The sequence below is a fragment of the Natrix helvetica genome, assembly GCF_964273705.1.
Source record: "Natrix helvetica genome assembly, chromosome: 4".
NCBI lineage: Eukaryota > Metazoa > Chordata > Lepidosauria > Squamata > Natricidae > Natrix > Natrix helvetica.
The window spans coordinates 170,398,741-170,422,324 of record NC_138550.1 but is presented as its reverse complement, the minus strand read 5'-3'; the positions used below and the strand labels follow the sequence as shown (position 1 = coordinate 170,422,324).

The following is a 23,584-nucleotide window of genomic DNA, read 5'->3' as shown; positions in this document are numbered from 1 at the left end:
TAGATAGATAAATGATAGATAGATAGATAGATAGATAGATAGATAGATAGATAGATAGATAAATGATAGATAGATAGATAGATGATAGATAGATAGATAGATGATAGATAGATAGATGATAGATAGATAGATAGATAGATAGATAGATAGATAGATAGATAGATAGATGATAGATAGATAGATGATAGAGATAGGGCAATAGATGGATGGATGGATGGATGGATGGATGATAGAGATGGATGGATGTAGATAGATAGATAGATATAGGATAGATAGATAAATGATAGACAGACAGACAGACAGATAGAAAGGGGAGGGGGATTTGCCCTTTTTGATCTTGCATCCAAATAAGAATTTTAATACCTTTCTGTTTTCTGTCGCTTTGACAACATCTGACAGCCCCCCCCCCCAATTTTTTCCCTGACAGACCTGGAGCCCCCACTACTTTGTCCTGACAAGCAACAAGATCTACTACTCGGAGGAGACCTCCCACTATCAGTCCCACGGGGAAGAGGAGGAGGAGGCGGAACAGAAGGAGGTATTCTGGCTCTTTGGAAGGGCTTGGCCTCCAAGAGGACTAGTGGAGTGGGAAGGAGTCGCTTAGAGATGGCTGGGGAAGCCGGGGTTTTGTTGCTTTCATATGTGGAATGATAAGCATCGCATGATCAGGTGGCACACGGAGGCCTCTCTGCCGGATGCCAACCATCGCCACAGCTCAGCTCCACCACGCATGTGACGCGCCTCCCTCTGGCTGGCTGATTTTCAGGTCTCTGTGCACATGTGTGAGACGCCTGCAGCTGCACGGGGGACGCGCAAGCATGCGTGGGGGGCAGAGAGAGCGTGGGGAGTGGCGAGGCATTTGTGGTCCCAGGAGGCTTCAGGGTGGCCTGCTAGGCCCAAAATGGGGCGCGGGGGAGAGGGCGCACACGCATGCACAGGAGTGCGGGGGGGGAGGTCCTGCGCACTGTCGGGCACGCTCGCGCACTTTCAGCGCCCAAGGACCCAGAGATGAGCCCTCCCTGTGACTAATCTCTGCCCGTGGAGTTCCTTAGCATCAGGAGGTCATTAGATGGGCCCAATGGGGGTCCTTTGGCCTCTCGGGGGGGGGGGGGGGTTCGCCCAAACTAGGTAACATCATCAGGGCTAGAAGGGAGGAGGGTTTGCAGAGAGGAGGAAGAGGAGGACTGTGGGGTCCTTGATGCTCTCTGAGGTTGTTTCTTTGTTTGCAGACGTTTGTTGTAACTTCAGATGGTCACTAAACGAGCTGTTGTAAATTGAGGACCCCCTGTAGTTCAGACAGCTCTTTAGGAATATGCCATGTCTCATTTACAACTGCTGTTTTCTCTCTCTCTCTTTCTCTCTCCCTCTCTCCCTCTCGTGCTTCCTCCCTCCCCGTTTTAATCCCCACTGTCCCCACTCCTTCTCCTCACTTGGTCCGTCTTGTCTCGGGCGGTTCCATAGGAGTTTAACAACAACGAGATGCACTTTAGTGAGAAATGGTTCCATGGGAAACTGGGCGGGGGCCGCGATGGGCGTCAGATTGCCGAGCGGCTACTGCACGAATACTGCACCGAAACCGGGGGCAAAGACGGCACCTTCCTTGTCCGCGAGAGCGAGACATTCGTGGGCGACTACACCCTCTCTTTCTGGTAAGACCCCCCCCTCCCTCAGCACCCTAATATCTTTGACCGTGTGGCGATTGGAGGTTGCCAAGCGCTTGAATCCCAACCTTTCCGTCTCCTCCGCCGCGTTTTGCAGGCGTTCCGGGCGGGTCCAGCATTGCCGCATCCACTCCCGGCAAGAGGCCGGCACCACCAAGTTCTACCTGACCGACAACCTGGTTTTTGACAGCCTCTACAGCCTCATCTGCCATTACCGCGAGGTGCCCCTGCGCTGCAACGAGTTCGAGATGCGCCTGACGGACCCCGTGCCACAGCCCAATGCCCACGAGAACAAGGAGTGAGAAGGCTTCCCCATTTCCTTTCTTTTCCTTCTTTCCTCTCTTCCCCTCCCCTCTTTCCTTTCCTTCTTTCCTTTCTTTCTTCCTCCCCTCTCCTTCCCCATTTCCTTTCTTTTCCTTTCCTCTCTTCCCCTCCCTTCTTTCCTTTCCTTCTTTCCTTCCCTTCCTCCTTCCTTTTCCTTCCCCATTTCCTTTCTTTTCCTTTCCTCTCTTCCCCTCCCCTCTTTCCTTTCCTTCTTTCCTTTCTTTCTTCCTCCCCTCTCCTTCCCCATTTCCTTTCTTTTCCTTTCCTCTCTTCCCCTCCCCTCTTTCCTTTCCTTTTCTTTCCTTCTTCCCTTTCCTTCTCTCCCTTCCCTTCCTCCATCCCTTTGTTTTCCTTCCTTTCACTTCCATTTCCTTTCCCTTCCCTTCTCTCCCTTCCTTCCCTCCCCTTCCCTTGTCACCCCGACCCTGGAATTTGGGGGAGGAGGGGGATTAGGAGATGACCTTCCTTCCCTTTCCTGGGGAATCCTGAGTATCACTGATTCGAACCCAAGCCTCATCCCTTCTTAGCTCTCAAAGGCTTTCTTAGCAGCAGAGCTCAGTCCGAGAGGGTGTGGGAGCTTCTGAGTATGCACAGAGTTCCTTCCAAATTTAAGACCTCCAGAACAAGGCAGGACTGAATAATGGGAGGCATGTCAGTCCCTCTTTAGCATTCCTGGCTGCTTGAGTTGGGAGAGTGCTTTTCATATTTTTTAAAAGTTGATTTGTTCTTAATATGCATTTAATTGTTTTTAAATAAAACGAGGCACAGCTTGGATGAGTCATGCGGTGGCCTAGAGGTGGAGCTCTCGCCTCACCATCAGGAGGCTGTGGGTTCGATCCTCGGTAGAGGCAGATATTTCTCTGGGCACAGTGAGAATATGTATCTGCCGAACAAAACTCCGTACTGGCGACAGGAAGGGCATCGGGCCAGTAAATACTCAGTTCCATTCAGTTCCCAGACTCCACCTTGAGGCAAGGCATGATGGGGCTGTTAAAAGAAAGAAGTTGAGGCAAAACCTGGATGTTTGTTGGCAGCCCTTTCCTGGAAGATCTGTGACCCCTTCACACGTCAGTCTTGACACCCGTGTTTGTGTATGTGTCTGAATTGGCATCTCTCCTCTTCCCCCTCCCCCCCCCAAGGTGGTACCACGCAAACCTGACCCGTCTGCAGGCCGAGCACTTGCTCATGCGGGTGCCCAGGGACGGCGCCTTCCTGGTGCGCAAGCGAAGCGAGGCCGACTCCTACGCCATCTCCTTCCGGTGAGCCTGGCCATGCGCCTCCAAGAAGCCCTGGGTGGTAGAGATAGTCCTCGATTTACGACAGTTTGTTTAGCGACCGTCTGTTTCTACCTCGGGCTGCCCCTCTCCCTGCTTCTCCCCCGGACTTAGCGTGATTTGGGGACCTTTGCCTGACGGTCTTTGTTTCCCTCCCCCGCCCCCCACCCCCAGGGCCGAGGGGAAGATCAAGCACTGCCGAGTCCAGCAGGAGGGGCGGCTTTTCACGCTGGGCAGCTCGGCGGAATTCGAGAGCCTCCTCGACCTGGTCAGCTACTACGAGAAGCACCCGCTCTACCGCAAGATGAAGCTGCGGTACCCAATCAACGAGGAGACCTTGGAGAGGATGGGCACAGCGGTGAGGGGTCCCTCTGCCTGGCCCAGGGCTTCCCCTCCTGGGACTCTCCAGGGCCCAGAATTCCCCAGCCAGCATGTTATTTTCCCAAAAAAAGTAGAAGGGGAGAGGAGGGAGGGAGGAGGGAGGGAGGAAGGAATCTAGAAGATGGATGAATGAAGAGGGAAGGGAGGGAGGAAATAAGGCATAGAGAAGAAAAGGAAGGAAGGAAGGCATCTAAAAGATGGGTTAATGAGGAGGGAAGGGAGGGAGGGAGGAAATAAGTCATAGAGAAGAAAAGGAAGGAAGGAAGGCATCAAGAAGATGGATGGATGAGAAAGGGAGGGAGGAAATAAGGCATAGGGAAGGAAGGAAGGCATTGAGAAGTTGGATGGATGAGGAGGGAAGGGAGGGAGGGAGGAAATCGGGCATAGAGAAGAAAGGGAGGAAAATGATGGATGGAGAAAGAAAGAAAGATGAAAAGGAAGGAAGAAAGGAAAAAATAAGGCATCGAAAAGATGGATGAATGAGGAAGGGAGGAAGGAAATATAAGGCACAGAAGAGAAGAAAGGGAAAGAAGGAAGAAGAAAGAAAGGAAGAGGAAGAAAGGAAGAAAAAATAAGGGATCGAGAAGATGGATGAATAAGGGAGGTAGGGAGGAAGGCACAAAGAAGAGAAGAAACGGAAGGAAAGAAAGATGAAGGAAAAAATAAGGGATCGAGAAGATGGATGAATGAAGAAGGGAGGAAATAAGGCACAGAGGAGAGAAAGGGAAAGAAAGAAAGATGAGAAGGAAGGAAAGCCCAATCTTTCTTGATTTCACCCCAAATCAAACATTAAATTTATTTCTGCTGGAATAAATATGAAGGCCGAGCAATGAATTAGCAGGCCCCTGGACTACCTCCCTGGAGTGTTGTTATTTCTGATGAGTTCTGATGGACAGGATGAAGTCCTAAGACCTAAAGTTGGAAGGAACTATCTAGACCTACTTCCATCTCCTAGATCTTCCTCTTTCTCATTTAGAAATTCTTTTTCTAAATTGCCAGGCCTGACTTCTTATCGAAATAGCAGTAGCAGTAGTAACAACAACACACAACTGAGAATAGTTTGGAGAAGCTGTGAGAATTATTTTCAGTCTGATCTAACTTTTTTCTTAATGGAGTAGTCCAAACTCTTTAGTTACGATGCAGAGAAAGTCATACAAGGGTTTTTTTTTTCTCTCTCTCTCCCTGAATGTTTTTTGGGAGATTCTTCTTCCATGTTGGGGTCCTCAGAAATCGATTTCTCAACCACAGTAACTTGAGGATGGGTGGACTTCAATTCCCAGAATTCCCCAGCCAGCCCAGTTGTGCTGACTGGGGAATTCTGGGAGTTGAAGTCCACTTGTCTTAAAGTTGCTAAGGTGGAAATATCCTACTTTCAAAAAATGGGTTTTACTCACCAATCTCTTTCTGTCTTGACAGGAGCTGGATTATGGGGCGCTGTATGAGGTGAGGAGCCCTCACTTTTACGTGGAAGCCAACAAGATGCCCGTGGCCAGGGTAAGTGGGCGAGGCGGGCGCATTATTTCTGCATTTTGTGCATTGCAATTTTAAGAATCGATTTCGCCACCTTCTTTCAAAAGTGCTTTTTGCAAAAGCCAACTGCACTTTCCAGTTTCTGCTTTCCTTGAAAAGGTTTCGCTTCCCACCCAAGAAGCTTCTTCAGTTCTTCAGAATGTACAATTGCATTACTACAGAACTGAGGAAGCTTCTTGGACGAGAAGCGAAACCTTTTCAAGGAAAAAAAAACACAAGAAAGTCCAGCTGACTTTTGAAAAAAGCCCCCCCCCCCCTCTCAGATTAGATTCTCAGTTTATGGATTCAGCTTCTTTTCTCCTTTTCTTCCTTATGATTAAAAATACATTTAGTGCTTCAAAGTTACAATGGCATAGAAAAAAGTGAGTTATGACCATTTTTCACACTCATGACCGTTGGGGCATCCTTGAGGTCAGGTGATTAAAATTCAGAGCCTTGGCAACTGTTTCATACTTATGACGGTTGCACGTGATCCCCTTTTGCAACTTTCTGACCAGCCAAGTCAATTTGGGAGCCAGATTAACTTAACAACTGGTTTACTAACTTAACAACTGCAGTAATTCACTTAACAACGGTGGCAAGAAAAGTCATAAAATGGGACAAAACTCACTTCACAAATTTATCTCTTGTTAACATAAATTCCGGGCTCAATTGTGGTTGTACGTCGAGGACTTCCTGCATCAACTTTCCTCCCCCCCCCCTTTTGCAGTGTACCGTAAAGGCCTTGTATGACTACAAAGCCCAGCGAGAAGACGAGCTCTCCTTCTGCAAACAAGCCATCATCCACAACGTTGACAAGCAGGATGGGGGATGGTGAGTCCCAGAGGAATTTGGAGGGAGGGACTTCAAGTGACCTTTGCTGGATAACTCCAAAGTAGCCAGGAATCTCAGCTCAGGAAGTAAAGGCCCCAAAATATAACAGACTAACAGAGTTGGAAGGGACCTTGGAGGTCTTCTAGTCCAACCCCCTGCTCAGGCAGGAGCCCTTATACAGTTTGACTGTCCAGTCTCTTCTTGAAATCCTCCAGTGAAGGAGCACCCACAACTTCTGGAGGCAAGTTGCTGCATAAGTTAAAAGATTTACTGAATAATATATGGAAGGGACCTTGGAGGTCTTCTAGTCCAACCCCCTGCTTCCGATTCTGATTGAAATGGTCTCCTGCTTGAGCAGGGAATTGGACTAGAAGACCTCCAGGGTACCTTCCAGCTCTATTCTGATTGAAATGGCATAGGGCCTCCTGCTTGAGCAGGGGGCTGGACTAGAAGACCTCCAGGGTTCCTTCCAGCTCTATTCTGATTGAAATGGCATGGAGTCTCCTGCTTGAGCAGGGGGCTGGACTATAAGACCTCCAGGGTCCCTTCCAGCTCTATTCTGATTGAAATGGCATAGGGCCTCCTGCTTGAGCAGGGGGCTGGACTAGAAGACCTCCAGGGTCCCTTCCAGCTCTATTCTGATTGAAACGGCATAGGGTCTCCTGCTTGAGCAGGGGGCTGGACTAGAAGACCTCCAGGGTTCCTTCCAGCTCTATTCTGATTGAAATGGCATGGAGTCTCCTGCTTGAGCAGGGGGCTGGACTAGAAGACCTCCAAGGTTCCTTCCAGCTCTATTCTGATTGAAATGGCAAGGGTCTCCTGCTTGAGCAGAGGGCTGGACTAGAAGACCTCCAAGGTCCCTTCCAGCTCTATTCTGATTGAAATGGCACAGGGTCTCCTGCTTGAGCAGGGGGCTGGACTAGAAGACCTCCAAGGTCCCTTCCAGCTCTATTCTGACTAACCAAATTTTGGAGCTTGACAAGCAGCTTGTATTGATCCCAGTTTCAGCCTCCTGGGTTCATCTAACCTCCCTCACATAACAACTGCAGTGATTCGCTTAAGAACCATGGCAAAAAAAATGTCATAAAATCAGACCCAGCTCCCTTCTCAACCACCTTGCTTAGCAATGGGAATTCCGGGCGCAACTGCGGTCGTAAGTGAAGGATTACCTCTATGCTGTGGCTGTGGTGAGAGAAGTGTGTCTTGTCCTTTTCCTGTTGTGCTTGTGTAGCATTGTGTAGCCCCTTGTCACAGTCCCCACCTGTGTTCCCTAGCTTTCTCTCCTCTCTCCCGTCCAGGTGGAGAGGGGATTACGGTGGGAAGAAGCAGCTCTGGTTCCCTGCTAACTACGTGGAGGAAACCTTGAGTGCCTCCGTGCCGGAGCAGGACGAAGCAGTAAGTTCCTTGTTTTTTCCAGGTGTTTCTTTTGAGCTACTGCTGGCTGGGGATTTCTGGGACTTGGAAGCCCAGCCTGCTTTCAGGTTGCCAAGGCTAAAAAGAGAACCCCTGGTTGAAAAATCTAGCAGAAGAGTCAATGGACAGAGGTGACTTTCTTTTAAAAAAATATACTAGCCCTTGGTTGCACTTTAAGACGTCTGCCCTCCCCTTCTCTCTTTCTCCCCCCCCCTTCCCCAACTGCCCTCCCCAGTCGGTGGAGAACAGCCCCCTGGGCAACTTCCTGAAAGGCTTCATCGACGTCTCATCGTGCCACGTGGGTGAGTGTCTTGCGCAGAGGTTCCGTGGCTGGCGGTGAGTAAGGGAGCGTTTCGGAGGAGGGAGGGAGGGGCTCTTTCCTCGGCCCTGGGGGGGGGTCTCCCTCTGAGTCTCTGGATCCTGACTTTGTTTTGTTATTTTCCTTTTCTTTTTTATGTTATTATTTTTATTTTATTTTATTTGTTTTATTTGTTTTATTTATTGTTTTATTTGTTTTATTTGTTTTATTTGTTTTATTTATTATTTTACTTTATTTTACTTTATTTTACTTTATTTTACTTTATTTTTTATTTATTTTATTTTACTTTATTTTATGTTACATTATTTATTATTTTATTTTAATTTTTTTATTTTATTTATATATTTTATTTTATTTCATTATTTTATATTTTATTATTTTATTTATCTTTTAATTTTATTTATTGTTATATTTTAATTTCATTATACTATATTTTATTATTTCATTTCAGTTACCATTATTTTTCTTTTCTTTTTTATGTTATTATTTCATTTTATTTATTTTATTTATTATTTTATTTATTTTATTTATTTTATTTATTTTATTTATTTTATTTATTTTATTTATTATTTTACTTTATATTATTTTATGTTACATTATTTATTTTATTTTAATTTTTTAATCTTATTTATTATTATATTTCATTTCATTTCATTCCATTTCATTATTTTATTTTATCTTATTATTTTATTCATCTTTTAGTTTTATTTATTATTATATTTTAATTTATCTCATTTCTTTATTTCATATTTTATTATTTCATTTTAATTACCATTGTTTCTTTTCTTTTTTATGTTATTATTTTATTTATTTTACTTTATGTTACTTTATTTTATTTATTTTATGTTACGTTATTTATTATTTTATTATTTTATTTTATTTATTTATTTTTATTTTTTATTATATTTTATTTCACTTCATTCTTTTATTTTATATTTTATTATTTTATTCATCTTTTAATTTCGTTTATTGTTATATTTTAATTTATCTCATTATTTCATATTTTATTATTTTATTTCAATTACCATTTTATTTTATTTTCAGATTGTTTGCAACTCGCCACCATTCTTTAGTGACCATTTGAACTTACAACCGACCTGGGGGAAAAGTGACTTAGGGCCGTTCTTCACACATACGACCATTGCAGCTTCCCCCGTGGTCACAACTCTTGATTCTTCTTCTGAGGCAGCTTTTTGCAAACCTTTCGATTGTCTGGGGCTCAGTTGTAATCTGCCTTCTCCATCGTTAGAAAGTCGCAAAAGGGGATCACGTGAGCCTGCGATATGCAACCGACATAAGTACATGCCAGTTGCTGAGTGTCTGAATTTTGATCAGGTGACCACGGGGAGCCTGCAACGCGCCCTTGTAACTTCAAATGGCCATTAAACAAATGGTTGTAAGTTGAGGATGACTTGGGACCCTGAAGGTCATCTAGCCCAGCTCTTGCCCAGGGGAAGAGAGAGATTGGGGGCAGGGGACCACTTAGCTGCTGCCGAAGAACCTTCGTGATCGTTGTCCTCTTCTAATTGTTTTGCCCCGAATGGGAGAGCAGCAACCCTCTGTGCCCCCGCATGCCCCCCACCCCCGTCCTGCGTTGGGGGGCCTCTTCCAGTAAAGCCGCCCCCTCTGATGTCCTTGTAGTTATCTCGAAAGACGCCAGGAGCCCCAAACCCTTTGTCTTCACCATCCATTCCCAGCAGATGGCCCACCCATCCCAGTCGCTGGACGTCGCCACGGATACGCTGGAGGAGCTGAACGACTGGGTGGCCAAGATCCGAGAGGTCACGCAGAACGCAGACGCTAGGGTGAGTCCTCCTAACGGGAGGTCCCGGTTGGAAGATCCGCTTCCTCAAGTTTTGAGGTTGGACCCACAAAGTGTCCGTTGAAGTTACGAAGCCTTACGACAGGGGTGTGAAACTCAATTTCACTGAGTTGTGTTTGACCTCGGAGGGCCAGTGTGTGTGTGGCTGTGGTGCAGTGGTGGGTTGCAGGCGGTACACCACAGTACAGGCGTACCAGAGCCTGCCCAGAGCACCGGGTAGCATTCCGGTACGGTGCTCTGGAGGGCCCACCCGCCTGGCCAAGCTCCTTACCTGTCCTTTAAGCCTTTGGCGTGTACGGCGCCTGCGCGTCGCAGCTGGAGCATAGCAGAGGCTTGTGGAGGCATCGCAGGTAGTTACGACACATGCATGCGATGTGCACCATGCGCATCCATGTGGGCGATGCCGGGCCCGTTCCAACTGTACCGGTTAGAGTGGGATCCGGAAGCCACCACTGCTGTGGTGGCCGTGGCCATGATGGGCATTTGACTCGGGCTCAAGATGCATTTTTCCCCTTCTTTCTTTCCACGGTTCTTTACTACAACCTGTTAGCCGAGCAGCCGCCCTTGCTGTCAAACTGGTGCTTGCGGTTAGCTTTAAATGTTAGCAATAAAGACTGTTAGCTTTTACCATTTGCCTCGCCTCATTCTGTCAGTCCCCTCGCAGTGGGACGTAATCTAACCATTTTCCTATCTCTTCTACCAGATATTACCGGCAAACGTTTATTACTTAGTCTTTATACTCCACTGAACTTTTTATTTCTAAATTTATACACCATTGTTTAATAGTTAATTGCTTTTCCAGGCAAAAAAGCTACTAATACTATTGTATTTTTTATTATTCAACTAATAATAAAAATACAATAGCATAAATAATATGATAATAGGAGACCTAAGAGCAGAGGTACATTTCCAGGGTAGTAAATAGAAAATGGCTGCCGATGATAGCTTGTTGATTGTAAATTAAATGGACCTACAATATGTAAAACTTGGCATTAAACTGTAGTATTAACATAGGACATTGCTTGTTTTCTATCTACTTGTCTATCCAGATAGGCACAATCTAGGTCAGTGATGGCGAACCTATGGCACGCGTACCACAGGTGGCACACGGAGCCATTTGTCAGGGCACGCGAGGCGCTGCCGTCAGCTGGCCAGCGCGCATGCGTGCACTGGCCAGCTGAGTTCACCCTTTTTTAAAGCCATTTTTCACCTTTCCCAAGCTCCACAGCCTTTATAGGAACCTGGGGAGGGCGAAAAGAGCCTCCCCCGCCCCGCCCCCCCGGAGGCCCTCCGGAGGCTTCATGAGCTTCCGTGAAGCCTCCGGAGCATAAAAAATGGCCCTACGGGAAGTTCGGGAACAGACTTCCGAGTTGCTCGAAGGGTCGTTTTGAGCACTCCAAAGGCTTCAGGGACCATCCGGAACGCTTAAAATGACCCTCAGAGCAAACCAGAAGACTAATGCGGAAGAACAATATGTTGGTGTCGAGGTTCTGACTAATGAACCCAAACAAAACCGGCCCGTCAGATATGATCCAATCTTCTTACACAAAACTTTGAGTACATCATCTTGGCACATAAGAAAGCAAAACCAGATCTAGCTATTTTGCGCGCAAACCCCTTATAGTTAAAGTATAGATTCTCCCTCCCCTTATTAGGCTAGGTCACATTGTCCAATTGTGTTTCTTAATATTGTTATGAGAAAGTCTTTTTGGCTCTGGCAAACGCCTGCTGAAGTGTCCTTGGTTCCCATGGCTGTTGTCTCATTGCCAAGAGTCTACATTCTATTCTTCTCCCTCCACCCCCTCAGGTGGTTGGCAAGCTGAGAATCAAAAATGGCTGAAATGGCAAAATTCGATGCTTGACAGCTGGAGCATCCTTGCTCTGTGTGTGTGTGCCTGTGTATGGCGGGGTGGAATAGATGCTCTCCAGTAGTCTCCTGATGAGGGTCTGTCTTTATCACGTACAGATGCAGGAAGGGAAGATCATGGAACGGAGGAAGAAGATTGCCCTGGAGCTGTCAGAGCTGGTCGTTTATTGCCGCCCGGTGCCCTTCGATGAGGAGAGTAAGTGGCTGCTTCGGAACAGGCTGACTGGAGGCTCGGGTGGGATTTTATGTATTCATTTGGCACAGGGCATTTACAGACGTCATCCAGTCACTGAGACAGGTAGTCTTACAACCACAATTGAGCCCAAAATATCTGTTACTGCAGCTGCTAATAACATGGGGGTGAAGAATAACACGGGGTGTGTGTATGTGTGTGAATCTGGCTTTCCCATTGTTGACAATTTTGTCTGAATTTTGATCACCTGAGCATGGGGATGCTGCACTGGTCGTAAGAGTGAAACATGGTCATAAGAGAGAGAGAGAGAGATGGATGGAGAGGGAGATACAGATATAGATATACATGTATATATATAGATATACATATAGAGATATAAAAGAAGAAGCAGACATTAGGATCTCCGGAACTTTAAAATAGATTGCGCACTTAGCTTTCGCTAACATCGTCCGAGTGTAAAAACCATTAAAGAGATACCTGCCTTTATACACTATTAATCCATTTGGCCATTGCGTGCGTGACTGCCATAGACAGATCAACACGCAAGCGGTACAGTCCTTGAGGACCCGCCAGATGGAGAGAACAGGTGGGAGGCGGGTGGATGGGCCAAATGGATTAAGAGTGTATAAAGGCAGGTATCCCTTTAATGGTTTTTACACTCTGATGATGTGAGCAAAAGCTAAGTGCGCAATCTATTTTAAAGTTCTAGAGATCGCAAGGTCTGTTTCTTCTTTTATAGCTACACCTGGAACTCGCATTTTTAGGATAATTCGCATATAGAGATATAGAGATATAATACATAGAAGTATGTGGACAATACAATACGGGTAATCCTTGATTTAACAACAATTCATTTAGTGACCATTCAAAGTTACAACAGCACTGAAAAAATGACTTACGACCATTTTGCACACTTAACAACTGCTGCAGCATCTTCATGACCACATGATCAAACTCGGACACTTGGCAACCGATACACATTTATGACGGTTGCAGTGTTCGGGGGGAGGTGTGGGGGTGTCACACGCTTTCAAGAAGAAATTGGGCTGCCATCTGTCAGAAATGGTCCAGGGTCTCCTACTTGAGCAGGAGGTTGGACTAGAAGACCTCCAAGGTCCCTTCCAGCTCTATTCCGATTGATTGATTAATGGATTGACTGAAGTTAAGATTCATTTAACAACCTTATTACCAATTTAACAACTGCAGTGATACACTTAATCATTGTGGAAAGAACGGTCGTAACATGGGGCCCAACTCACTTAGCAACTGTCTCGCTTAACAATGGTTATCTTGGGCCCAGTTGTCGTTGTTAGTCAAGGACTTCCCGCATTCCCCCTTCCCGCTCTGCAGGGGTGGCGCTGAGCCTCAGAGGATGCGTATCCGTGACAGCTGACTCCTCCTCCTCTTTTCCTTTCCAGAGATCGGCACCGAGAAAGCCTGTTACCGGGACATGTCTTCCTTCCCGGAGACCAAGGCGGAGAAATACGCCAACCGCAGCAAGGGGAAGAAATTCCTGCAGTACAACCGCCGGCAGCTCAGCCGCGTCTACCCCAAGGGGCAACGCCTGGACTCCTCCAACTATGACCCCTTGCCCATGTGGATCTGCGGCAGCCAGTTAGTGGCCCTCAACTTCCAGACGCCCGGTAAATTCATTTCAATGTCGAACGGGTTGAATCGGGGGAGTCTCCAAACTCGGTCACTTTAAGACTTGTGGACTTCAAGTCCCAGAATTCCTCAGCCAGCATGCTACAACGGTCATAAGTGTGAAAAATGGGCATGTCACTTTTTTCAGTGCTGTGATAATTTCAGACAGCCACTAAGTGAGCTGTTGTAAATCGACGATTACCTGTACTTTCTTGTAAAGCTAAATTAACAGAATCTTGCAGGTTTGAGAGTACAAATCTCGCCCCCCCCCCCTTCCTTTGTAGACTGAGAAACTAGGGAGGGTCCCGTCTGCGGCTTTTTCTCCAACTGTTATTCAGCTGCAGGCTATGCTGCCTCTTCTCTGGCTGTTCCCTGGATAGCCTTTCTTCCCTCCGTCTCTCAAGGCCTTTCCCGCATACCATTCCGTTCTCCCAAGGCCCTTTGTCCCCTGCTCTGACCTCATGGGTCCCCCTTCGGCTGTTCTTTCCTCTGAGTCCCGATTGGTCCCTCCCTTCCAGATAAACCGATGCAGCTGAACCAGTCGCTCTTCATGCTAGGCGGGCGCAGCGGCTACGTCCTGCAGCCGGACATGATGCGCGACGACCTCTTCGACCCCTTTGACAAGGGCAGCCTGAAGCACGTGGAGCCCATCACCGTCCAGTTGCAGGTCAGTCAGCTGGGAACACGCCGCACGCCTCCCTTCCCCCCCCCCACCGCTGGGCTACCGCTTTTGTGGGTGCCGCCTTGTCCACCTAACCCGCTCTGTTCTTCCTCCCTCCAGATCTTAGGGGCCCGGCACCTGCCCAAAAACGGCCGCAGCATCGTTTGCCCGTTTGTGGAGGTGGAGGTGTGCGGCTCGGAGTTCGACAACAGCAAAAGCAAGACGGATGTCGTAGGTAGGAAATCGGGAGACCGTGTTGCATCTTCTGGGTTTGTCTGAACACAACCAGGGGTGGGATTCAGCTGGTTCAGACGGTTCGGGCGAACTGGATGCTAATTTTGCATCTGGTCCACTGAACTGGTAGTTGGAAGGACTGGCCCGCTCCTCTTCTACTACCTTTTACCACGTGTAAATATCAAGAACCAGGGATAGAACCAGGCATGGCTAGTCTAGGGAAGAGAAGGACCAGGGGAGACAGGAGAGCACCTTCCAATATTTGAGGGGCTGCCATAGAGAGGAGGGGGTGGGTCAAGCTATTCTCCAAAGCACCAGACAAGGAACAATGGATGAGAACTGAGCAAGTAGAGATTCAACCTGGAAATAAGGAGGAATTTCCTGACGGGGGGAACAATCAACCCATGGAACAGAAGTTGCCTTTGGAGGTTGTGGGAGCTTCATCACTGGAGGCTTTCAAGAAGAGACTGGACTGCCATCTGTCAGAAATGGTGTAGCGTCTCCTGCTTGGCTGGGAGGGTTGGATCAGATGACCTCCATGGTCCCTTCCAACTCTCTTATTCTATGCCAAAGTCCCTTCCAGCTCTAGTCAATCATTTAAATAGGAGCCAGCCATGTGCAGCAGCTGCCAAAAAAGCCAATACTATCCTAGCTACATCAACAGAGGGATAGAATCAAGATCACGTGAAGTGTTAATACCTCTCTATAAAGCCTTAGTAAGGCCACACCTAGAGAACTGCATCCAGTTTTGGTCACCACACTATAAAAAAGATGTGGAGACTCTAGAAAGAGTGCAGAGAAGAGCAACAAAGAGGATTAGGGGACAGGAGGCTAAGACATATGAAGAACGGTTGCAGGAACTGGGTATGTCTACTTTAATGAAAAGAAGGACCAGGGGAGACAGGAGAGCATCTTCCAATATTTTAGGGGCTGCCACAGAGAGGGGGGGGGGGTCAAGCTATTCTCCAAAGCCCCCGAAGGCCAGATAAGGAAGAATGGATGGAAACTAATCAAGGAGAGATTCAACCTGGAAATAAGGAGGGATTTCCTGACCGCAAGAACAATCAACCCATGGAACAGAAGTTGTGGGAGCTTCATCCCTGGAGGCTTTCAAGAAGAGACTGGACTGTCATCTGTCAGAAATGGTGTAAGGACTCCCGCTTGAGCAAGGGGTTGGACTAGATGACCTTCAAGGTCCCTCCCAACCGTTATTCTAATCAGCGGAAGGAGTTGCCTCCAGGAGTTGTGGAAGCTTCATCCCTGGAGGCTTTCAAGAAGAGACTGGACTGCCATCTGTCAGAATTGGTGCAGGCTCTCCTGCTTGGGTGTGGGGGGGGGGGGTTGGACTAGATGACCTACCAGGTCCCTTCCAACTCTTCTGTCATTCTGCATGTAAGTTTGGGGTCCCCAACCCAGGGAGCAATGTCACATGGACGTTTTCCTCTCTCCCTCCTTTCCTTTCCGCCCAGCCGACAACGGCCTGAACCCCCTCTGGCTGCTGAAGCAGTTCATCTTCGACATCAACAACCCCCCGTTTGCCTTCCTCCGCTTCGTGGTCTACGAGGAAGACATGTTCAGTGACCCCAACTTCTTGGCCCAGGCCACCTTCCCCGTCAAGAGCCTCAAAACAGGTACCCTGCTCAGCCCCTCCCAGCCCCAGCCCCCCTCCTGACGCCTGCATGCTTCTCCTGGGAAGGGAAGGGCGGTTTCCCACGGGATTGCCAATCGCGACTTTCCCAACCGCTTCCCGACAAGCGGAGTCAACGCGGGAAGCCAGGTTCGCTTAAGGACCGCAGCGATGCACTTAACGGCCAAAAAAGGTCATAAATGAGGTAAAAGCTCGCTTAACCGCTGCCTCGCTGAGCAGTGGAAATTTTGGGCTGAGTTCTGATTGTAAACCGAGGGCTACCCCTGTACAGGTCGCCCTGGCGTTACAGCAGTTTGTTTAGTGACTGTTCAAAGTTATGACGGCACTGAAAAAAGTGACTTACGGCCCGTTTTCACACTTACAACCACTGCACCATCCCCGTGGTGATTTGCATTCCGATGTTTGACAACTGACTCACATTTATGATGGTTGCCATATCCCAGGGTCACATGATCCCCTTTTGCAACCTCCTGATGAGTAAAGTCAGTGGGGAAACAGGGTTCACTTAACAACCGTGTTACTCACTTAACAACCGCAGCAGTTCATTTGACAACTGACAAAGTCCATAGGGAAGCCAAATTCACTTAAGAACCCTGTGACTCACTTAACAACTGCAGCGATCCATTTAACAACTGTGGCAGGAAAGGTCTTAGAATGGAGCAAAACTCCCTCAATAAATGTCTCTTAGCAACAGAAATGTGTGGCAGTCCTCAGCTTACGATCAACCATGGTCATAAGTCGAGAACTGCCTGGAGATCGTTGGCTTGGCTGTCCAGCTTTTGAGCGAGGCGGATTTGGGAGTTTCTCGTCCACCTTTGTCTGCAGGCTACCGGTCTGTGCCCCTGAAGAACAGCTACAGCGAGGATCTGGAGCTGGCTTCTCTGTTGCTCCATGTCGAAATCATCAACGCCAAGGTGAGTTTTGGGGCCCTCCAGGTGTGGCAGCGTCTGAGCTGGAGGCCGGGCAGGTGTTGGGCTGGTGAGTCATGAAGAAAAGAGACCCCGGGAGGATGGCAGAAGGTCTCCAAGGGCTCCCTTCCAGGACTGGGCAAGACGCAGCAACCTGGAGGGACTTTTCTCTCTCTTGCAGGAAGAGGACGACGAGAACTTGTATTCCTCCATCCAGCAACTCCGCGACCGCGCCAACGAGCTCTCCAACCAGGTGTCCAACCTGGAGCAGGGCAACAATTGCGACGCGCGTTACCAGCAACGGCTGGACGAGCTGAGGTTGGCGCAGGAGCAACTCATGGAGCTGACCGAAGCACGCAATAGGAAGTGAGTGGCCACCTGCTCTCCTGGTTGTAAATTTACCAAGAGGGTCTGTTTGTAGTTGTGGTGGCTTCTCCATGGCTTGGCTTCCTAGGAGTGGTGGGTTAATTTCCCCCAATTAGCAACCCGAGAAGAGGCTAGGAGAGGAATCCTACTGGGGATTAATCCACCGTGGGATCCTTGACTGTTTTCCTGCAAACGTCTCATTACCTAACTATGTAACATCATCAGTATTAGAAAGGAATGGGGTTGCAGGGAAGAGGAGGAGGTGGTTGTGGAGGAGGAGGAGGAGGAGAATGACAACAACGAGAACTGTGGGGTCCTTGGTGTTCTCTGAGCTTGGTTGCTTTCTTATAAACATCTCATCACCCAACTAGATAATATCATCAGTACCAGAAGGAATTGGAGTTTGCAGGGAGGAGGAGGAAGACTGTGGGGTCCTTCATGCTCTCTGAGCTTGGTTGTTTTCTTGCAGACATTTCATTACCCTTCTAGGTAATGTCATCAGCCACTGATTGTTTTACCCACAGTTCAAACCCATCTCTTACACAGACTCTCTGAAAGCAACTGTGATATTACTCCTTCTTTTCCTCACAAAACCCGTGGAGTACTGTGAAGCCGTTACCATGGCAACTCCACTGTGTTGTACAGTAGAAGCCATTTTATGGCAGTAGGGCACAACAGGCTGTATCTTAACGGAACACACACACACACGAGGGATGTTAGGGGTGTCTTACCCCTATAGTATTTGTCTCCAGAGAGTAAGTCATCTGTGTACCAAGCACAAACACACACAAGCATTTTTTTTAATATAGATAAACTATTATAAAATACAAACTAAATAGCAAAGCAGGGGGGAGGAAGAGGGGGCAGAGAAGTGAGGAAGGATTAAAAAAAAAACGTTGAGCTAAGCTCCTTGCTGTCTCCTGGTTGCTCACACAGCAAATACTGTTTCAGTTTCCAAAGAGCCCTCATTGGCTGACCCAGTCGCCATGCCCATTCATTAGCTGACCTTATTACCATGTCTCTGCCGAGTCATGAACTCTCATACACTGACACCTCTTTGTCAGCGTTCCAAATAGCATCCAAAATTAAATCAGAGTCCGAGGCAAAGGATTGCTCAGAGTCCCAATCTATGAAGAGAGCCATGTTGGCCCATCTGGGAAAACCCGAATCTGAAAGCTTCCCTGTTTCCCCCACCCAGTTGAAAGTTCAAGATCTTGCCCCCCACGCCCACCAGTCCATCCCATGGTCCAATCTCCCATTGCCATGCTGGCAGCTTCCATCCATCCAGCTCCGGTCAGGTGCAGAGGCGCAGAGACAAAGGATGACCTTGGCTTTCTAGAAAGAATATTGTTATGGCTACATATCATCAAACTCCATACAATCCCCCCTCCCATTTTCCCTCCATAGAAAATGCCTAGCAGAAGAATAGAAAGTGTGGCAGGCCAAAGATCCGAAAGGAAAGAGGGCTGCAGGCATGACCCTCTTTACTTTTAACGCTTCCAACATTCATTTGACGTAACCTTTTTTGTCATGTTCTTTTTTTCAACGCAGGTTGATGGAGAAGAAGAAGCGAGACCGGCAGTTGGCCAAGCGTAACTGAACAGCACCGGACTTTCCGGATCTGCCTGTTCTCCCGGAGAGGCCGTGGTGACTCTTCTCCAGCCTTCCAAGAGGCATCCTTCAGGCCCACCAAATCCTGCCGGCTTCCTGGGCTGTGGGGACTTGTGGCCGCAGGGACAAGGCCCCCTAGGCAGGAGTTCTCCTCCAGGCGTAGAAAGCAGGACTCCTGGCTTAGCATTTTCGCCCTCCCGTGAAACAGGCCAGCTCCACCCTTCCTGCGCCGGAGAGCTTCTGTTCTCCCCGCCTCTTCTTTGACACGTTTCATCAGGGCTCTTGTCTTAATCCAAGTGTCCCCCCACCCCCCCCCACCCCCTTCCTGGTGGATCAGAAAGAGGAGCCTTTATTATGTTTTTTTTTAATTATTATTAATTATTCTTTTTTTTTTTGGCTTTGGTGCAACTAAGGCAGTTAGCAAAGTGCCTCTAATCTAACTTTCCCAGAGAATGTGGGTTTTGCACAGTAGGCATTCGGTGGGGCCAGGGGAGAAGGAGCAGAGGTGGGGGCAGAGGGATGTGAGGGAGGATCGCAACGGATTGGCCTGCCGGATCCTAAAGGATCCCTGCCACATTCAGCTCTTGAGGATCAAGCCTCGGACACAAGCGAGAGGCGAGGATAAATTTCCCAGTGGCTTTGTGTTCTGTTCTGCAGCCTTCCTACCCATCCTAAATTCCAAATTGTGCCAGAGGCAAAGTCCCACCCGCCTCTCTCCGCCGACCATTGTGGTGCCCAGCTTTGGGTATATTTATTTATTTATTGTGGGGTATGGAAGGAAAAAAAATATCCCCTTTCCTCACCAATAACCATCCCGGAGGCGATTCGGAGAAACGTTACTTGCAGAAAGAAATGTTTTCATTTTTGCTATTCCTTGTGGCCTCCTTTCCCCAGGGAACGCCCTTTCTTCTTCCTTGACGGTCACCTCGGGGACGATCTAAGGCAGGGAGGCGTTATTCGGAAGGCAAGTCAGGGTCACCATGGAAAAGAGGAAGCACGATCCGGGTGCAAAAGATAGCCCATCATCCTCTCCCCAAAGCGGTGTCTCAAAATTCCTCTTCGGGATCCTCCCCAAAAGGCCCTTTTGGCTGAGCAGATTCCAAGCCTCCGGCTCTTCTTTGAAGGGATAATCTTTATTTTTCTCTTGCTGTGATCGGCAGTTGGTCTTAAGGGGTTGGGGGGGGGCAGGTCAGGGGGGGGGGTGTCCAGGCCATTCAGATGGAGAGAGAGAGAGAGAGAGAGAGAGAGATGGAGCAATGGGTTGAGTAGGTGCATTGATTATAGTAGTGGTGATGGTGTTAGAAGGTGATTGGTTGGGAGAGGGGGGGAAATCTGTTCTTTTGTGGAAGAAATCCTTGGAGTAGGGGATCAGGCGTGGTCACCTTCCCAACAAGCCCAAACTCAAACAGAAGTTCCCTTTGAGACTTAAAAGGGGTGCATAATTTAGCCAAAGAGGTCCTGGGTGCTCTCAGAGCTTTGATGTTTCCTTGCAGACGTTTTCTTACCAAACTAGGTAACATCATCAGTGCTGGGAAGGAGTGGGACTTGCTCTCATTTTATATACCTTTTGGAGAAGGGTGGCATATAAATCCAAATAAACCTAAACCTAAACCTATACCTATAACAGGGCAAGCCTCTTGTATTTAAACAGAGAGCAAGCCAACCAAGGAATTCACAGCCATCCTCCTCCTCCTCCTCCTTTCCCTTCTAGCACTGATGATGTTATCTAGTTGGGTAATGAAACGTCTGCTAGAAAACCACCAAGCTCAGAGAGCACCAAGGACCCCTCATTTCAACCCGAAGCTACAAATATTCTCCTGTCAGTAATTTAGTCTCTTTTTAAGAATGTTTTGCATGCAAAAGCTAACTTTCTGTGGGTGGAGTAAGGCAGGAATGTGCAACATTGGCAATTTTTAAGAGTTGTGAACTTTAACACCCAGAATTCCCTAGCCAGCACGGTTGGCTAGGGAATTCTGGGAGTTGAAGTCCACAAGTTTTAAAGTTGCCAAGGGTTGGACACTCGGCTCTAAGGAAAGTTGATAAGTAGGCAAAGGATAGGACTGGTGCAGTGGCCTAGAGGTGGAGGTCTTCCCTCACAATCAGGAGGCTGTGAGTTCAATCCTAGGTAGAGGCCAATATTTCTCTCTCTGGGCACATTGAGAATATAGCTGCTGAACAAAACTCCACACTGGACACAGGAAGGGCATCCGGCCAGTAAACACTCCGCTAGCTCCAGACTCCACCCCGCAAGGGATTATGGGGTACTTAAAAGATGATGATGAAAGATGACAGGGAAAGGATAAAGAAGAAGCCCAGGCAATTTCAAGAATCCCTTTTTGACCGAATTTGGGACGCATTTGGTTAAACTCGCCTGGCGAAGGGACCGTCGCTCGAGGGGAAATCTCCTTGGAGAAATGCACTGAAGGGTGAAGTGGGACTTAGAGAAGGCAATAATTTTTAACAGGAGCGTTTACGTCTCTTTAAGAGGACTATGCAACGAAAGGGGAATTCGGGCTCAAAAGACAGGAGTCCAGTTGGCCACCTGTTCCTGAAAAGGTGCCAGGCAAACCGCAAAAGAGGGACAGTGGCCACCAGGTAGTTCATTCCACATTAACAAGCCAGCTGAGAGTTGTCCTTAGCACTTAAAAACAAAAAAGAATTATTCCCCTGGCAAGGATACCAGAAACCTGTAGTAGAAGTGTCAGAAACAGGAAAAATGCAACTTGCAAAAGGACTTCAGGACTTGACCTGGATGTTCACACAACGGCCTGCAAGGAAATTCAACAAGTGTTTGATTGGGCCCCTTTGCAGCCAAGTAGACCTGTGGCTTAGGAGAAGGAGGTGCTTCACAGTCTCAAAAGTTTGAGAACTTTTCTGCAAAGTTCGGTTCTTGCAAAGCTGTTGGGGTTCCCCCCCCCCCACACACACACACCCAATTTGTCCTGACTACACTAACCCTGAATGGGGAGGAAGGAGCTGGTTGCACACCTGTTAGTAGAGAACCAGTGCTCCTTACGAAGGTCCCACCTTGATTCTTTGCTTTTAAAATGCAGTCAGCCGTCGGCTTTTAAGAAAGATTTAGCCAGCTGCAAAGCGAGATGTAGATCAATTTCCCATTCTGGTGGATTTTTTTTGCAAGAGTTCAAATGGGGACTTTCGGTCTGGGGCGTCCCCTTGTGCTTCGTTTCCATGAGTGAGGAGTAAGGGGTGAATTAATCAGAGAATAATGAGCCAGTGGGACAGCTTGCCACCAGAAGTTGTGGGTGCTCCATCACTGGAGGTTTTGAAGAAGAGACTGGACAGTCACATGTCTGAGGTGGCATATAGGGTCTCCTGCTTGAGCAGGGGGCTGGACTAGATGACCTCCAAGGTCCCTTCCAGCTCTATTCTAAAGGGAGGGGGGGCACCAGGGAAGCCTCAAGCAAAAGAGGAAGCAGAGTTGCCTCCTGGATGGACATCGCTTGAGCAACTCAACAAGACAAGCGCAGCAATTCCTGGTTGGGGGGGTGAGGGGGTCCTTGTCAGTAGCCCAGTTCAAACTGCCCCCCCCTTTTTTTTTCTTCCAGCAGAGGAACCCCTAAGAAGCACAAGAGAGTTGGCACACCAGTACTGTTGCAAGATCATCCCCCCCCCTTTTTTTTGGGTGCCACTCTGGGGAGGGATTCTGTTTCTTTCTATGAACAAATAAATCTATTTAGCCAGTATTTATAACAAGACGCCGTCTGCGTGGACTCCTGTTTTCTCCGTAGGAAGGATTTCTCGCCTTTCGGCCTCCTGTTGCAACGGACTGACCTCCTCTACTGCTACGGGTAGTCCTCGACTTACAACCTTTCATTTAGTGACCGTTCAAAGTTACTGTGGCCCTGAGAAAAGTGACTTAGGACCGCTTTTTCACACTTAACGACCGTTGCATCACACCATCAAAATTCGGATGCTTAGTAACTGGTTCATGTTTATGACGGTTGCAGCATTCTGGGGTCATAGGATTCCCTTTGCGACCCTCTGATGACGAAAGTCAGTGGGAAAGCCAGAGTCGCTTAACAACTATTACTGATTTACCAACTGCAGTGTTCATTTAACGACTGGTACAAGAAAGGTCGTAAAATGGGGCAAGACTCAATTAATGTCTCATTTGGCAAGGGAAATGTTGGGCTCAATTGTGGTCGTAAGTCGAGGACTACCTGGAATTGTAAGCTCCATGATTGATTGTTGATTGCCTTGTAAACATCCTAGCCAGGGCTACTGGCTAATGCAACCTGACGTAAAGTGTCAACTAGTAAATACCCAGCTGTCCATCGTATCCTAAGCACTCAACGCTTCCCACATCAACAGTCAAGGAGAAAAACAGCCAGCAGGGCCAAAAGCCTGTAATTAGAACTCTCTTCCCTCTTCAATTCCATTCAGCAGCCAAGAAAAAAAAAAGGCAATGCAATCCTTGGTTGAATAAACAAGAGGCATAGCATCCAAACCACGTAGAGGATTAGTACCGCTTTACAAAGCCTTAGTAAGACCACACCTGGAGTACGACATTACAAGACAGACATTGAGACTTTGGAAAGAGTTTAGGGAAGAGCAACTAAGAGGATTAAAGGCCTGGAGACTAAAGCATATGAAGAACGGCTGCAGGATTTGGGTTTGGCTACTCTAGAGAAAAGAGGGATTGGGGGGGACATGAAAGCAGGATTCCAGTATTTGAGGGGCTGCCCCAAAGAAGAGGGAGGTCAACTTCTTCTCCAAGGCACCAGAAGGCAAGACAAGAAACAAAGGATGGAAACTAATCAAGGAGAGAAGCAACCTGGAACGAAGGAGAAACTTCCTGACAATGAGGACATTTAACCAGTGGAACTGCTTGCCACCAGAGGTTGTGAGAGCTCCATCACTGGAGGTCTTTAAGAAGAGACTGGGGAACCATTTA

General features: G+C 47.8%; 1 protein-coding gene across 3 annotated transcripts in view; it reads left to right on the top strand.

Annotated features, from left to right (window-relative positions):
* Nucleotides 1-22,385, top strand: part of LOC309391461 (1-phosphatidylinositol 4,5-bisphosphate phosphodiesterase gamma-1-like) — a 73,403-nt gene extending 51,018 nt beyond the window's left edge. For all 3 annotated transcript variants that reach the window (XM_081951947.1, XM_081951948.1, XM_081951949.1), the window contains 18 exons: nucleotides 428-538; nucleotides 1,462-1,649; nucleotides 1,759-1,959; nucleotides 3,125-3,244; nucleotides 3,434-3,617; nucleotides 5,057-5,134; nucleotides 5,880-5,983; nucleotides 7,282-7,378; nucleotides 7,632-7,698; nucleotides 9,357-9,520; nucleotides 11,504-11,600; nucleotides 13,016-13,240; nucleotides 13,760-13,908; nucleotides 14,023-14,137; nucleotides 15,606-15,767; nucleotides 16,610-16,698; nucleotides 16,874-17,058; nucleotides 18,610-22,385. In XM_081951947.1, coding sequence (XP_081808073.1) covers nucleotides 428-538; nucleotides 1,462-1,649; nucleotides 1,759-1,959; nucleotides 3,125-3,244; nucleotides 3,434-3,617; nucleotides 5,057-5,134; nucleotides 5,880-5,983; nucleotides 7,282-7,378; nucleotides 7,632-7,698; nucleotides 9,357-9,520; nucleotides 11,504-11,600; nucleotides 13,016-13,240; nucleotides 13,760-13,908; nucleotides 14,023-14,137; nucleotides 15,606-15,767; nucleotides 16,610-16,698; nucleotides 16,874-17,058; nucleotides 18,610-18,658 — 2,385 coding nt within the window. In that variant the 3' untranslated portion in view covers nucleotides 18,659-22,385. The remainder of the gene's footprint in view (nucleotides 1-427; nucleotides 539-1,461; nucleotides 1,650-1,758; nucleotides 1,960-3,124; nucleotides 3,245-3,433; nucleotides 3,618-5,056; nucleotides 5,135-5,879; nucleotides 5,984-7,281; nucleotides 7,379-7,631; nucleotides 7,699-9,356; nucleotides 9,521-11,503; nucleotides 11,601-13,015; nucleotides 13,241-13,759; nucleotides 13,909-14,022; nucleotides 14,138-15,605; nucleotides 15,768-16,609; nucleotides 16,699-16,873; nucleotides 17,059-18,609) is intronic.
* The last annotated feature ends 1,199 nt before the right edge of the window (nucleotides 22,386-23,584 follow it).